Source organism: Syngnathus acus, chromosome 3 (assembly GCF_901709675.1).
Source record: "Syngnathus acus chromosome 3, fSynAcu1.2, whole genome shotgun sequence".
NCBI classification, from domain to species: domain Eukaryota; kingdom Metazoa; phylum Chordata; class Actinopteri; order Syngnathiformes; family Syngnathidae; genus Syngnathus; species Syngnathus acus.
In genome coordinates this window covers 5,926,734-5,942,541 of record NC_051089.1, presented here as the reverse complement: position 1 = coordinate 5,942,541, position 15,808 = coordinate 5,926,734, and the positions used below count along the sequence as shown (strand labels likewise).

General features: G+C 39.7%; 1 protein-coding gene across 3 annotated transcripts in view; it reads left to right on the top strand.

Annotated features, from left to right (window-relative positions):
* Positions 1-6,923, top strand: part of LOC119120388 (protein unc-13 homolog C) — a 77,990-nt gene extending 71,067 nt beyond the window's left edge. For all 3 annotated transcript variants that reach the window (XM_037247232.1, XM_037247231.1, XM_037247230.1), the window contains 4 exons: positions 653-800; positions 2,423-2,515; positions 3,943-4,102; positions 4,829-6,923. In XM_037247232.1, coding sequence (XP_037103127.1) covers positions 653-800; positions 2,423-2,515; positions 3,943-4,102; positions 4,829-5,114 — 687 coding nt within the window. In that variant the 3' untranslated portion in view covers positions 5,115-6,923. The remainder of the gene's footprint in view (positions 1-652; positions 801-2,422; positions 2,516-3,942; positions 4,103-4,828) is intronic.
* Positions 6,924-15,808: the final 8,885 nt, after the last annotated feature.

Sequence of the window (15,808 nt, the reverse complement as noted above, 5' to 3'; positions counted from 1 at the left end):
GCTGGAAATGTCTTTTATTAGCATTCCAGCTAATGGAATGCACATAAAAATAAGAGATTATGAAAGCCCAGAATAGCTCTCACTGGCCCAAGCACTGATAGAGGTAGATCTCTCCCTATAGTGATAGTGCCATCATTTCAAGCTGTTAAACAAGCATTTGTAACAAAGTAATTAAAACCAAATGCCATTACTGTTCCACTTCAGTCCCGTAGATTGCAATAATGCGTGATACAAACTGGCTGTCAATTGCAGTACAATGAAATGTCATCCATTTGCTGAATCTTTAGTTGTAAGTGAACATCAAAATGCCAGCTATATCCCCTGACCTGGATTCAGAACAAAATGTATTAATTTGCAGGTCTCATGCCAAATCCTAAATCAATAAAGCGACTGTCTATTAAGGTATGTATTTTTGTGGACAGACGTAACCAAAATTAAAAAGATCTATTATGTCTTTTATTCTCACTTTATGCTTCCATCACATTTACATACATGCTAATTAGCTGCAAATGTGGCTTAATGCATTTGCCCACCCCCTGCGTGAGTAAAACTGCAACGGTTCCACATATCCCCCGAGCCATTTGCAACAATCTTACAACACTGTGTCCTATGTATACCCTGAAAATGTATTTGTTTGTTTTTTTCCCTCTAGCAATATTTCCATGCTGGAGGAAACGGTCTGAAGAAGACCTTCCTGGAGAAGAGCCCTGATATGAAGTCCCTCAAATATGCTCTTAGCCTTTACACTCAACCTACAGATGCCTTGATCAAGAAATATATATGCACCCAAACCTCTCAAGGTAAGACAACCCCCTACAGCAACCAAATCTAATTTACTTTTGAGATGTTGTTGTTGTTGTAGCATAACTGTCAGAGGCACGGAATACGTGAATACTATGAATTCATAAATTCTCCCTCCATCATCACTGGCCCACTTTCATTCTGTTTATATATCAACCTCTCCTCCTCTCTGTGTAAAGCAGATGAAACATCTCCTATATTCAAGAGGGAATTCAGTCCAAGTTGCTGAAGTGTATGTCTCACACACACACACACACGGGTTGCATCTACTCAGGCAGCCAGGCAGAACGAGCAGCCCCGCCTTGCTAACTAACGGCCTGCCTTTCGATATAGACACAGCAAACCAACCAATCAGTCCGTGTTGGAAAAGAGTGAAGCTGGTGAGCCGGCTGATGGACATTAGGTCAGCAAACAGGATGGCGAGGCGCTGGCTCACCAACGCTCCTTCATTAATCAACAACAGCTCCGTCGCTCATGATGCCGACACATTTAGATCCCGGTGTGCGATAATTTATTCCACAGAAGCTAAAGTGTGTCGCGCCAGCGTCAGACTACAAGACAAACTTGAGTGTGTCTCCCCTTAAAGGTCCCTAGATTATTTTGTGGACAAAATTTCTGTAATGGGTCACTTGGGTATTTCTGCGCCTAGACTCCCCCACTGGAAAAATTAACTGGTATTGAAACCCAATAATATCCTATGATGCTAAACGCAGAAGCCACCTGATAAAGATAGCAACGTGTTATAGAATAGCAAGAATAGAGATTCACATTGTACTTAAAGGTTAAACTTGTCAGTAAATGCAATGCAAATTCAGTTGATCAATATCTGACAATGCGCTTTATCACATTATCAATATTCTGTCCCTTAGACATCCGATTTGTACTTGAATTCTATCCCCGGATGATTAAATTCTCCTAATGTAGCATTAAACTAATGGCTGAGTGTAATATTTCAGCTGGAATGTAGCAGCTGTGTAATTGTATTAGCACATTCATGAGCTAAAAGTGCTGTGATGTTTTTTCTTCTTTGTTTTACCAAAGTTCTCATCTTAATTATGCAGCGAGGACCCCTCCCACTCAGAGTAGCGTTATAATAAATCACTTGGCTCGTTTCTTCATTAGCGGCGTAACACACGCAGCGTGTTTGGCACATATCGATCAGCTATGGGCCAGACATGCTCCATCATCCGTCGTACGAGAGCCCACTCACAGCCTTCTGGCGTTCGCCATCCGTCCTCACTTTGCTGCAAAGCGGACGTGCTCAGCAATCTGATCGAAATCGGACCTCTCTGGCTACTTGTCTTGGTGTTTCGTTGGCATTTTGGCAGATGATCTCACTGTGAGGGAATATTTATTATTTAGTACATCCCTTCACACCACATTCTTCTCCCGAGGCTTCAATCCAGATTGAATATGTCTGCTTTTTGTCTTTTTTGTCACTCTCCTCACTTTTCTTGTTCAGCCTTGAGCAAAAGGAAACATTTTAGGCCAATGTTGTTGAAACAAGTGTGATTCCCCTGCAGGGTTTTTTGGAGGGGTTTAACTTGTTTGGTTGTTGTTTTAGTCTTGGCTACGTCTCATAATTTTAATTCCGCTCTGTTTTTCTACTTTGTATTTTCAGGTCAGTCAAGCAATGGCTCAGTGGGCGAGGTGTCCATCCAAGTGAACCTCATCTCTCACCCGGGCACCGGCGAGCACAAAGTCAGCGTGAAGGGTGAGCTTTGGCGCACCCGTCATTTCGATTCAAATGTATTCGCGCTGGCTCGCCTGAAGGAACTCTCGATATGATTGTGCTGCCGGGGCCCCGGAAATGAATAAGCACCGATTGACGGTGCTTGTGGCTCCATTTAGAAACAAATATACTGTATTAGCTCAGATGGCAGTCAGGGCTGGCCAGTTACTTAACTGCAGACGGGGAAAGCATTGGCATTAATAGGGGGAGCCATTTCTGGCAATCTAATAATATTTTTATCCCCTGGAAAAAAATCATGCTCGGCAATAGTGAGCTATCTGTTACAGTAGATCATTAATGATGTCATTTACGGTACAGTGAACACTAGAAAGAAAAACACTTTCAATATGTGGGTGGGGCTTTTGCTGTTTAATAACCCGTCCAATCAATTATGGTTAATGGTCATTCTTACCAACAGGGGGCAGATGACTCTTAAGCATTTACCCCCTGCTGCAGCATACTGTCTCACTGCGCTGATTCTTTTAAATGGACATTTTTTTTCCTTCTTTTATCTCCCTGAATGATACACAATGTCAGCAACTGTAATGACGACATGTTCATAGCCTTACATTTATCATTATTACCAGGACAGTGGGGTGTGCCATTAGTGTGTTATTACACCACACAACACAAGAGGCTGAGTGCTGCTTTTTGCCCTAATCTTCCATCATCAGCCCTTTTTAGTGTTCACTCTCAGCCACAACATCAAAAGTGAAGTTACATTCGGATTGCTTTATGGTCTGTAGCAGCCACTGTGCCAATCAGTCATGTCTGTCTCCATGGTGCCGAGCAAATAATACATTGTGGTATTGTCTGGACATCTAAAAGTGCCGTGTTAATAAAATATATTTTCCACTCAACAAAAGTCTGTTCGGCCAACTGTGGATTTTCTTTTTGAAAATCCAGCCTGCAAAGCCAGTTGTATAGAGCAATGTGAAATTTGGTAGGCAAAAAAATATATGATTCAGATGTATAAATCGTACCTGGTGAATACAAATGTTAATTGTATCGTTTGCCATCTGCTGAAAGAGCATTGAGATTTTTTTTGTTAGTCGTAAAAAAAAAAAAAAAAAAGAAGCAATTAAGTGAACTTGGTCGAGTGGTTGGGAATCACTGCACTGAACAGACAGTTTCTGTCAATGCACAGCAGCAAAGTTTGTTGATTTGTCATTATAGCATGAAAACTTCACAAGGTCAAAACTTGAGCAAACACCTTATGAGATGACTGACTACACCGCCCTTCAAAGATTAATAGGTGACGATTTCTGCCAGAAGTAGTAAAGTTTACGTGCAATAAGCCTGCTTCTTACAATATCCTTCAAACCTTTTACTTGCATCTAAGTCTTCCGATTCAAGGGTACTTGTCATAACTACCCAGAGCTTTAATTCCGCCTTACCTTGTGTATCAGTGGTCGGCGTGAACAACCTCCAGTGGCAGACCACCGCCATGTTCCGGCCATTCGTCGAGGTCAACGCCATCGGGCCGCACCTGGCTGACAAGAAGCGCAAATTCAGCACCAAGACCAAGAACAACAACTGGTCTCCAAAGTACAACGAAACATTCCAATAGTAAGTCATGACGGGAAGACACCGTATCATGAATCTACGCGTTGGCAATCTCCACTCAATCCAAGCCAAGGTATCAGAGGGCAGCTGCCGTCTTTATGGACTTTATAGATTCACAAGCATCCTAATTAGAATTTGAACACTTGTTGAGTTGCGAGGAATGATTAGAACAATGGCCATGGGGTTTATTAGTTCATCAATTTAGCCCAGGAAACAAGATTGAATCAACCAAACAACAGAGTGTCTTTTCACATTTTATTGACAAAAGTATTGGGAAACCAGGAAATTTCACCTGCAGGAAGGATAAAGAAAAGAAATGAAAGAATTGGTCCACTGCCATTGCAGCTTCAGGAGAGCAGTTTTCGTTGTTATAGAATTGTCATGAATAATGGTGCAATGGTGCATGCAGTTTTTACTGCATATATAGAATGTTATAAGGAAAAAAAACAAAAAACAAATCTAGTATTATTTTGGTGTTTCAGTTGGCATTGGTTCCTTTGTTATAAATTTTGGACATTCACTTTTCCATTTTGGTGCATCCCAACAAAGATCAACCAAGTTTTTTTTTTTTTAAACTGTACGCAACAGGCACTACGCTATGAAGACTCTAAATTCTGACAACCCAGGCTAAACTAAACACATCCCCCACAATGAAAACTCTCATTGGAGAAGACGAAAGGTCAATGTTAGTTCAAGATCTTAGCTTTGCATTCCTTTTCGCCCCCGTAGCGTCCTGAGCAACGAGCACGGGCCGGAGGCATACGAGCTTCACGTGTCGGTGAAGGACTACTGCTTCGCCCGTGAGGATCGCATCATCGGCATGACCGTCATCCAGCTGCGCGAGCTGGCCGACTCGGGCAGCTGCGCCGCCTGCTACCCGCTGGTGAAGAGCATCGCCATGGACGAGACGGGCCTCACCATCATGCGGATACTCTCGCAAAGGACCAACGACGAGGTGGCCAAAGAGTTTGTGCGTCTCAAGACGGACACGCGGTCGGCCGAGGAAGTGTCGTAATGCAAACGGAAGGGTGTGTGTGGGAAAAAATAAAATGCAGTATTCCTTCCGAGTGGGTTTTGTCCTACAGATGAGAATGATTGGAGGGTTGTTCTACTTGAGAAGATCCAAAGCAGGAAACGAGCGAAGGAGTTGTTTGTTTGTTGGTTTGTTTGTTAGTTTTTGTGCATGTGCGTAAGAAAAAAAAAACATCTGTTGGAATGTTCATTTGACTACTCAAGTACGTACAAGTGTTTACTGACCGTATGCTTACTATTAAGTACTATATTCTACCGGTTACGTTGGAGCAGACAGAATACCTTTTGTACACTTAGTCTTTTTTGAAATGAGATTTGTTCCAATAAAGTGCCAAACCAGTGGAGGTGTAATAACAACAACAAAAAACTAAACTGAACAAAAAAAGAAGAAAACGTACAGGAATTAAGGCGATGAACTTAGTATGTTGGAAAATTTGCTCGATTATCCGGTGTAAGTCACTTTATGACTGTGTGGCGTTTGATTGTTGCAGAGTCAGTCTTGTTTGTTTGTTTTTTAAATATGTTTTGCCACCCAGCAGTGTTGTCTTGTTGCATTTTTCAATTGCAGTCGATATTTTTCCATTTCTGCTACCCTGCATTCTCATTTGTTGTTTAATTTTACATCACTTACCACTCAACTTTGCAAAATTTATTTTATGTCTTCATTAATTGTTTTTATTCTTGACACATTGCACTGTTACACCCTTGTTTTTGTAATTTATATTAGTTTTTTTTCAAAAAGAACAAAATGAATTCATTTTTGGGCCACTCAGCACTGTAGCGGACTCCCTTATTCATTGTACTTTTATCCACCCACACGGCTGTGGAAAAACCCGTTTTGTTTTTTTGCTATTTTTTTTAAATCTGGAACTGTTGTGTAATCCCTTTTCCCCTCTGTATATTTAACTTTTTGTGTTTCACACTTTGTTGTTTTAAAGTTTCTTATTTTATTACATTGTATATTTGTTTGTCACAGCACTGTTGTGGAGTAAGTTGTTTTTCCCTCATTATATTTTTCAAATTGATTTTGTTTTTCCCACCCAGCTCTGTTGCACGTCGTTTCTCGGTCGCGTCTCTCCCATGTTCCCACGGTAACACCGAGCAGGGTCCCGCCCCCCCGAGCCTTCAAACTCTGAATCGAATAAGTCCAGCACCAGGAAATAACATTTGGTTTTATCTTATTTTGAAATGGCGACGACTGCTATTTAAACCTTCATACTAGGTGTTTGCAATTTTATAACCATACCAACAGATTCCAGAAAGAATGGATAAGTTTCTTGTTTGTTGTCCTTTTCCATGTTTATTTGAAACCGTTAGCTTCTGGCCTTTCTGAATGACCACTGTGAACATGAGCTTTGGAAGGCAAGCCTACGGCACATTATTTCATATATTTTCGGATCAGTTTAGTTCCTGATAAACTGCCAAAGTTGTTTAGAATCTTTGTACAAAAAAACACAATCCATTCCATATATGGAGCTATATATGTACATGTGGTCCGACTGTGCATAGGGTGATGCCGAGACTTTATTTTTTTTATTTGCTGTGAAGCTGTAATGATAGCAAAATGAGAGTTGCACATGTTCCTTTAAAAGAGAGAGAGAGAAAAAAAACACTCAGCTTCTGTCATTATTTTTCTTCTTCCTAAAAAGGAAAGAGTTTAACATTTTGGTAAATATGCAACATTCCTATGTATTGCACTGATGGCAAATTGTATGTCATGTAAATATATTTAGTGAGATATTGTACAAAAAGTCTACTTTTCTTCTATGTGCATAAAGTATGTGCAAATGTGGTCACAAATCTCGATCATTTTGCAAAACAAATACGCGCTTGAGCTATCATTTGCAACACATTTTATTTAGTTAACTATTTTTTTTTAATTTACTCAACTATAAATGAGAGAGTCAAATATTTGCTTGTTTTAAAATTATATTACCAGAATATTCCGATTTAATACTGTACACATAACGACTAAAGACAAATACATAGTAGCTAGTTTAATAAATGCAAGGTGAAAAGCATGCTGATAACACCATTAACCTTGTATGGAAAACCACAAAGCGATCCCGATCTTAGGGCAATATAAAGAAAAACATAAAAATCATCATGCCCCTTGACAATGTTTTAGTAACGCACTTATTAGGTCTTGTAAAGGTGTTATCAGAGCGTTCGGTCCGTAGTACTTATCTTGACGCAGAGACGGGGTCGACCAGATAACGTCAATCAGCCCGAAAGCAGAATTATTCGTTTCTCATCCCAGAAATGCGCAAATTGACAACAAGCAGGGAAGAAAGCAGTAAGTGATAAAATTGCGTTAATGGAAGAAGCCTATTTTGAAACTAATCAACATGTATTCTCCCACCGTGATGTGGCTAAATAATATTTCCAAAAATTGTCAAATTTTTGTATAAACATACCAAAAATAAGAATGAACTATACCAAAATCTTACTTTGAGACTTGAGAGAAATAGAGATCAACTTTAGTTTTAAGTTGTAATATCACAAATCCCCACTCGATGGCAGACATTGTTTGCAGATTTGTAATATGCAGAACAACCTACATTATATTTTAGAGGGTTGATTTCTTTGTAATTTTGCTCTTAATGTTGGTTTCTCGTTCATCAGTTTCATATAGTCACATATTTGTGTGTATATGTCAACACGTACACAAACTGTCTATATGTAGCATCCAATGTGGACTTTGCTGTGCCCTTCAAAGACGAATGCTGTTTATTTTTCAAGGGGAAGATTGATGGGGCTTACCTCCAGGGATGGATTACTCGTTCACAGACAGATTATTTTTTAACAGGCTCGAAAGTGGACCATTTCAAAGTGTGTCGAAACTTTATAAAACTGATACAACTTGCTAAAGTAAACATATAAAAATAATAAAAAAACTAAAATTGCAAACCCCTGAATAGGAAAACAAATGTGCTTTAGGCCCTCCGCATACTGATTATTGGTATTTGGCATTTTTGATTTGTTGTTACCTAAATTGCCGATTCAAAATTTGGAATCGCTGCAAAACTAGCCACTTATTGTCCGTTACTTATGAATACTGCTTTGAACAGTTCAGTCACTTTCGGCCAAGCATACCTGCACAATTTAACGAGTTCCAATACAAGAACCCAATTAAAGATTCAGCAATGTCTTTCAATTAACATTGACATTTAACTATAGGTTAACACGTCATAAAATATGAGAAATACGAGACGCAGCAGTCAGTATGATGCAGTGCAGTTCTACACCACCCATAAAATAATGATGGATGGAATTTTATTTGATTTCTCCACCTTTCTTGCACTTGGCCATAGATTAGCAAAAAAAGAGTTTTGATTGGAGTTGTAGTCTGCATTGGTTTAGGACAGCACTGCATCGCACCTCAAACCTTCATCATCTTTGTCATTGAGTGACAACAAAACAAGATCATAAGGCCATTAGATGAGTGCCATTGACCTCCTGCCGTTTGCAGCCTCGATGATGGAGTTGTTGAATCCTCGAGGGGCAGCCATGCATTGTGCCATGCCATGTCATGTCATGAGCGCAAACAATGCTGTAATTGATTCCGCCGCATGGCAGTCAATTGCCGACAAGGTCGGGGAAGCATCATTTATTCCTGCAACACGCTCTTCTCAACTGACTCACGTGTGCCCGTTTGATTGAGATTAAAACGCCGATTCTGATTGTGAGTCGATTACACTCATGGTACATCGATATAACAAATAACTCCATCTGGAATTCAGAAAATGGATGATACACATATTTCGAAACTTTCTGGACTGTTGGGGCTAAGCAAAGATAAATGCCTGCATCTTATATTTTTTTCCCTGCGCTGGGACTCCACTTAATCATGCCGTGACATCCCTAATTACTCTGCACGAAGTTAGATTTGACACATTCTTTCTGGCATGAAATATTTTTGTTTTCCTCCAGCCTAACGAACAACAGCGATATTTCTCACTCACGACCCAGATGATAAAAGGTTATGGCTGCACACAGTTGGCGTCTTCATCCTTGTGGGAGTGTGGAGGAGGAAAGTCGTCTATGTTGGAATTCAGAAGAAGCTAGCGAGTAAACAAATATATTGCTATTCTTAAAAATAAAATTAAAAGAACAGATCTTTGTAAGGCAGGTCACTTGTTTTGCGCCTTTGTGGTTAGTATTTTTGCAATAAGCCCTGTTTTGATTCAAATTTGGAGAATGAATCCCAAAGCATCACATTTGGTATGCTAAGCTACTTTTTAATAAAAGCAAATGTTCCGCGTGTCACGAAGGGTTCCGATAGAATTCTGGTGAACTCTTCCGAGTTCCCACTGTCTGTTTTATGAGATTTTGACCAGCATGGGAAAAGGAGCTATATCACGACAATGAGTCAGCGTCTTTATTTCCTGCCCCTGATTTGATGTATTGCAGTGGGGCAGCTATAACAGAGATGGAGCACCTCCGCAAAACTTCGCACGCCAGGCTCCCTTTTAAAGGGGTCCGACTCACTTTGAGGGTGGCGAGCGCCCCGACCGGGAGGGAGGCGAGTCCTCCTGCAAAGACCATCTGCTCCTCGCGTAATTACATCCTCACGGGTGTCATCACTTTCCACTCGGCAGTCTCTGTTCGGCAGCCTCTTGGCCAAAGGTTCAGTGGGCCAATACTGAGGCCCTGCTGACTCACACACGCACTTAATTGTTTCATTTATCAATCAGAAGTTACGATAAGATAAATCTCGGTTCGTTTCGAATGATTTTGAAGTATTACGCGCTTCTGATTTTGAGCAAACAGTTTGACAAAGGCCCTGTTATGTTTCTAGTTCACAAGGCAAAATCTGGCGAGAATTCATGGATTCTCTCTCTCAGAATATTTGGAACACGTTCTACCTCAGAAGCCCAGAACATGAATGGTGACCAGCATCCTATAAACGGGAGACTTGTGTTCAAAACATTTATATGCAATGGAGTATTTTATTTTTGGTTGTCGACTGACAGAGACGAAATTGCCGAATGCCACAGCCCAAGGGCTTTCTGTTAATTTGGTTTGTATCTGCCAGTGTTGGATCAATTATATTCCGCTCTGTCAAAACAGTCTTGTTTTGCTCCGATGTGTCTCCAAGCATTTTTGTCGTCTCCACACCTCAATGCATCCGCCTATTCAAGTGATTGAAAAGCAGCAACTGCACAACCGTTTTCATTAACTGCCTCCTCACTGCAAAACGAGCATCTCAATAAGTCTGAATGCCTTCCATAGAACTGAAGACTTAAATTCTCCAAAAAGAGGAACACGAGCACCCGGCCCGATTTAAATAAGTCAAAACCAGAGTGTTTTAAATATTCATGCAGGTCTCACATGAGGCAAACATGTCTTGATTTCTTTTCAGTTTACGTGCAATCTTTCAGATGTATAATCATGACAAATAGCTTATTTTAAAATACCTCTTGAATTTGCGCGCGACTTCGGCATAATATTTAGAAAGCATCATAAAAACTATCTGTGCACCGTGTACGTGCTAATGGAGACGTTTGCATATACTGGCGGTCGAGTCGAAACGCCAGCGTAGCATTATCTCAGATGCTACTTTGACAGTTTTGCTATTAATCATAGTCGCTGCGGTCGCGCCACCTTTCACTCTTCATATTCCACGTTGGAGGTGAGCGCCTCATTTCCATAGTAATAAATAATTTCATATCAAGATATTGTGAGGCTATTTTTTTTGCGCCTGTGCATATTTACTTACGGGGTTAAGTGTACATGTGCTTGAGCGCTTGGCATTTGAGATTCCCGAGGATTGTCGGACTGCGACTACGGTGGCATTTCAAGTAACCGTAAGGATTAATTGTGTTTATTTTCACCCGGAATAGAATGTTGGTGTTATGTCTGGAGCAACTGGAGCTTAGATAATGTTTATAAAAGTTTAAACAGTTGGAACAGTGAGCCTTTACCCACTGGTGGTTTTCACTCATTTGCTATTTTTCTGTGGAAACAAATAAAGCATCAATTGTGGTTTTAGTCAATTTTTATGCTAAGAACTCAAATAATGGAGCAAAATGAAAGAAAATTTTGCTGATGAATATTTGAACTGTATTATTTATTTACTGCTCATGACTCAAGGGAGCTGCATGGAGCGAGAAAGGCCGAAATAATGGTTTCGCTGTTCCAGCAGAACCTTTATATGTCAATGAACGCAATTCAAGGTAATGGCCCCGATGGGACAAGCATATCCTGTCTTTTGTGATGTATGACATGTAGAGTGCCGCTGTAGAAAAAAACCTTAAGAGTGACTATATATGTGATCTGGATTGTACTAATGCACACGGCTGACGGCACGAAGGATCACATGTCGAGTACACGAAATGGATTTCAGTCAATGGGGATGGGGGTTATATGCAGTAGAGAGGAACTTTGAAAATTATTTGTTGCATGTAAAATTAACTTGATGGAATTTGACCTCACTTGTGGTCGTGGACTCTATTAGTGTGCGGAGTTGTGTGTGTGTGGTGCTAACTAATTTCTGAATGGCTTGTGCATTTTTTGGAGTTAGGCAAAAAAAGAAAAAACTCCGTTATGCAATTTAATTTGCTACTTGATTGCTGGGCAGCCACTCCAGAAACTACCATTTGTATACAAGCAATTAAAAAGACAATTTTCCATAATGTCCCTCTTTAAAACATTATCTGTGCTGTTAATAAAGTTTTATGGGGGGGCGACAACATCACCCACAATCCAACCTTGCCTTTGCCAAAACGATATTGGACATATTCCCGCAGTATTCACACAAGTTGACATACTGTAAAGTTTTTTCAGACTCCACACATTCAAAACCAGGTAATTATATATAATTTATATATAAGTTTAGAGTTAGATTCAAAAAGGCTTTGAAAAAATTTGGTACTGAATAAATGTACTAAACATATTCTTTTTTTTAATTAATTTATTTATTTATGTATTTATTTATTTATGCGTTAGATTAAAAAAGGCTTTGAAAAAGTTTGGAATTGAATAAATGTACTAAACATTTTTATTTTGTTTTTATTTTCATCTGAAATCTGAGTAGTGTAAAAGAGTCCCTGAAATATTTTCCAATGAAGGCAAGCGAATCCCTTATACAAGTGACCTGGCTCATGTGCCTTCATCTGATTTATGTGCGGCTGTATGTGAGCCGAGATAATTATGTCAGCGCTATCGATATTTTTAGAGGTGCCCCACAAACCCACATGTGGACATACGAGTAACTTTACGGAGGCAATCCCTCAAAAGTGAGCGTGTGCGCTCAGCAGAATTTCATTCATCACTTTCACCCTCTCTCAGACGAGTTTCTCATCTCGCAGCAGAACTTGACCCTTTTTTCTCTTCAAACTGCAGCTGCAATCAACTCATCTATGTGATTCCCCCCCTAAGGAGTAGACGAGGCCCAGTCCAAAAGGACAACGTGGTCTCTGGGGAATGTGGGGAAAATCAATACGGGATTGAGTCTGCCTCTGGAGTGTGATCCTTGCAGCTCGTGTCAATACAACTCATTTTCTTTGTCAGGTGTTTTTTTGTTGTTGTTTAACCATCCAACCATCTGTCCATCTAACGTTATTGCAAAATGCAAATTCAATCACTAATTCAGTGAGTCGCTAACAGAAGACAAGACGAGGTGTATACAAATGCATTTGGACATTTTAAACTCAGACAGAAAAAATATATATATCCAATAAATATTTATTACTTAAACCTAACAATCTTAACTGCTACCCACTGCCTAATTTGCCTGGTAACAGTCAAATAAGGGCAATACTTGAACTTTTTTTTTCCCCACTAAAAGGACTGCAGTTGTAATTGTGTGTCGCAAAGCAACTATATATTGTCATTAAAAATCAAAATAATACATATTTTGGGGAATGACAAAAATTGTCAAACACGGGCGAAAAACCTAGAGAGTATTTTTGTTGATGGTCCATAAACAGTTCACAGGTTAGCTATTTGCTGTCAATATTAAAATTATTCAAATAGACACACTACATTACAGTATTCCATGTTTTGATCGGCTCAGTAATTAATTTACTAACTCCCAAAAATCACCATTGTGTAAAGTCTAATCGTCAAATTAGATGTCGCTTTAAGAATATCAGGAGAAATAACGGCTTTCTCACTTCTGGGTAGTATATGCTTTCCCAAAAAGCACATTTGACGAACACCAGGCAAGACCAATATCTCGAATGACATTCTAATGTGCCAGCGCTTTAGCAAACAAAGAATCACGAGCCAAGCCGTCGATTCACACATTTTCTGTTGTAAACTTTATGGAATGGAGCTCTCTTGTATGCAATGAGCCCTGCGTTTATTTTCACTCAGAGCCCAGAAACTATTCCTCACACCATAAAGACCACGGAATTATTAGTTACACTGTCTTTTCTTCACTGAGCATCGCAATCCCGAAGACTTTAACTATTCTTATTCGTCTATTGCTGCATCTGATAATTCATGATGTCATGATGTCAAGTACTGAGGTTATTTTAAGGACTTGGATTAAAACCACTATTTCACCCAAAAAAAATATATATAGCAGTAATGTTGAAATAGTCAGCATTCGTATCAAATAATCAGCAGCACCATTGGGTTACCATGGTAACACACTTGACATGAAAGTGAACAACCATATATCAGTACCTTGATGTGAAGATCAGTCGGACATCAGCTGGCTTCCTGGTCTTCACTCAAATTGACCTTTATGACCTTATGTCGAGCAGTCAATGTTCGGAAAAATGTGATTCGATGGGACGCCTCATTAGGGACACCTGGACAATACAGAGCTTGATCAAAATTTGGAAATGGAGTCTTGATTTGTAATGGAAATACTTTTAAGAATTTCATCATGCTAAAGAACATTGTCATATGTGCTGCTTATCGGAAGCTAACCCTGAAAACAACGCAGCTCCGCTTCACTTTTGGCTTTGATTCGCTAGTTCTTGAATGTGTCGCATCTTCCCCCGGGCCAGCCTCCGAGTCATGAGTAGAGAATTTCCATGTGGGGTGGTTGTTATGTAAATTAGGGAGTGGGGTGTCACAATTTGGCAAAATTCAGAACAGTTTACAGCTTTTTTGTGGAAATAGGCAGTTTATATAATATCTACTTTGTTGCTTAGTTTTACACATGATCTGAAGGCCAATTTATTTTAAAAAAAAATACACATTAAAAAAAAATGTTTCCACATGTTTCATAACAGAAAGCTTAGTTGCTTCTTTCACAGACATCCAATGACAAGACTAAAATAAAGCGACAGTCTCAGTAGAACCCAAAGACAAATGAATGGTAATGATATTTCTCAGGATGTGCCGTTAATGGCCGCCATGCGTTGTTGCCGTTGCGCGAGGTCGGCAGCCGAGATAATGGGCCGAGTGTGATGCGCTACGCTTACTTGGAGAGCTGAAAAGTGGGTCAGCCGGCCCTCTGAGAGTCCGCCTGTACTGTTCACCGATGTGGAACTAAGTTTTCCTGCATCGGGAACTGCCAGCAAGGCTGCTTACTCTCCCAAACGCTGGCTGGTTTATCCAAAACATTTCATCTTGGTTTTCATGTTGAGTGAATCACTCACCGTTTTTGCCAGTTGTCAATACAAGCTAAAAGGATAACATGTTGGACTTGCTCTCTGGAGTGCCTGCCCATTCTTCAAGTGTGACATTTAAGAGGCACTCCAACATATTTTGAGAACTGAAAATTTCTCTGTGAGTGAGCAATTATGTGAATTTGTAAACTGCCAATTCCAGGAAGTAAGCAAAGCTGCAGTGGTTATAATAACAGCATTAGCTTGTGAAATACAGCACTTGCATCCATTTAGCCCAGCAATGTAGAGCAAAATGAGGACTGGCACAATGAATGAAATTGATGAGTCGCTAAAATGAGCCAATTACACCAATATAAATTTGACAAAAGCATGTCAGGGACTCGGAACTCTTTTAAATTGAGTGTGTGTGGGTAATGTCTCCTTTAACGGAGTGTCGACATCTTCGGTGAATAAATGACAAGAGTTAAATTTGATTTGTTAAAATAGCACAATATGGAATCTATATATGGGACAAAAAATAAGACATAATATATATGATAAGAGAAATTTGTCCTACAGTAGCAAAAAGGAATGCAAAAGCTACGCTTGACCCTTCAGAAGGATTAGTGCCAGTTTCCTGCTTTTTTTTTGCAAGCTGTGCACCCCGCAACCTTTAATTTTAGTGGCCATTTTGGATGTTTATGTAGAATTTAAGGCAGGAGATAAGAAGTTTAATTGAAGTTGGCTTTTTCCAAATCCCTCTCTCCCAGACTTCATTCATTTACCTCCTCCCTTATCTTTCCATTGCAATCTTCTTAATTCTGTCTCTGTTTGCTTTAGGGAATATTTGATTGGCAGGTTATAGCCCACAGTTGCGCTGACAAGGAGGAAAATGCATCTTAACTGGAAGAGGTGTTGAAAGTCATTTTGCAGAATGGAATGCATGAGTGCAGGACATACATTTAAGAGAATTAAAAAGCCATTAAATGCTCTCTCCGGGTAACCTGATGCAAAGGGTTTAATTGAAAAATCATTAAATATTACTAACTAAAAACATTGTTGTCTTGAGGAACTTTCATCTTATATGCAATGTTACATAAGAGGTAGTCAAGCAATGTATGCGGATTCGGAATCAGTTTGAAAAATTCATCTAGAAAGGTTCACT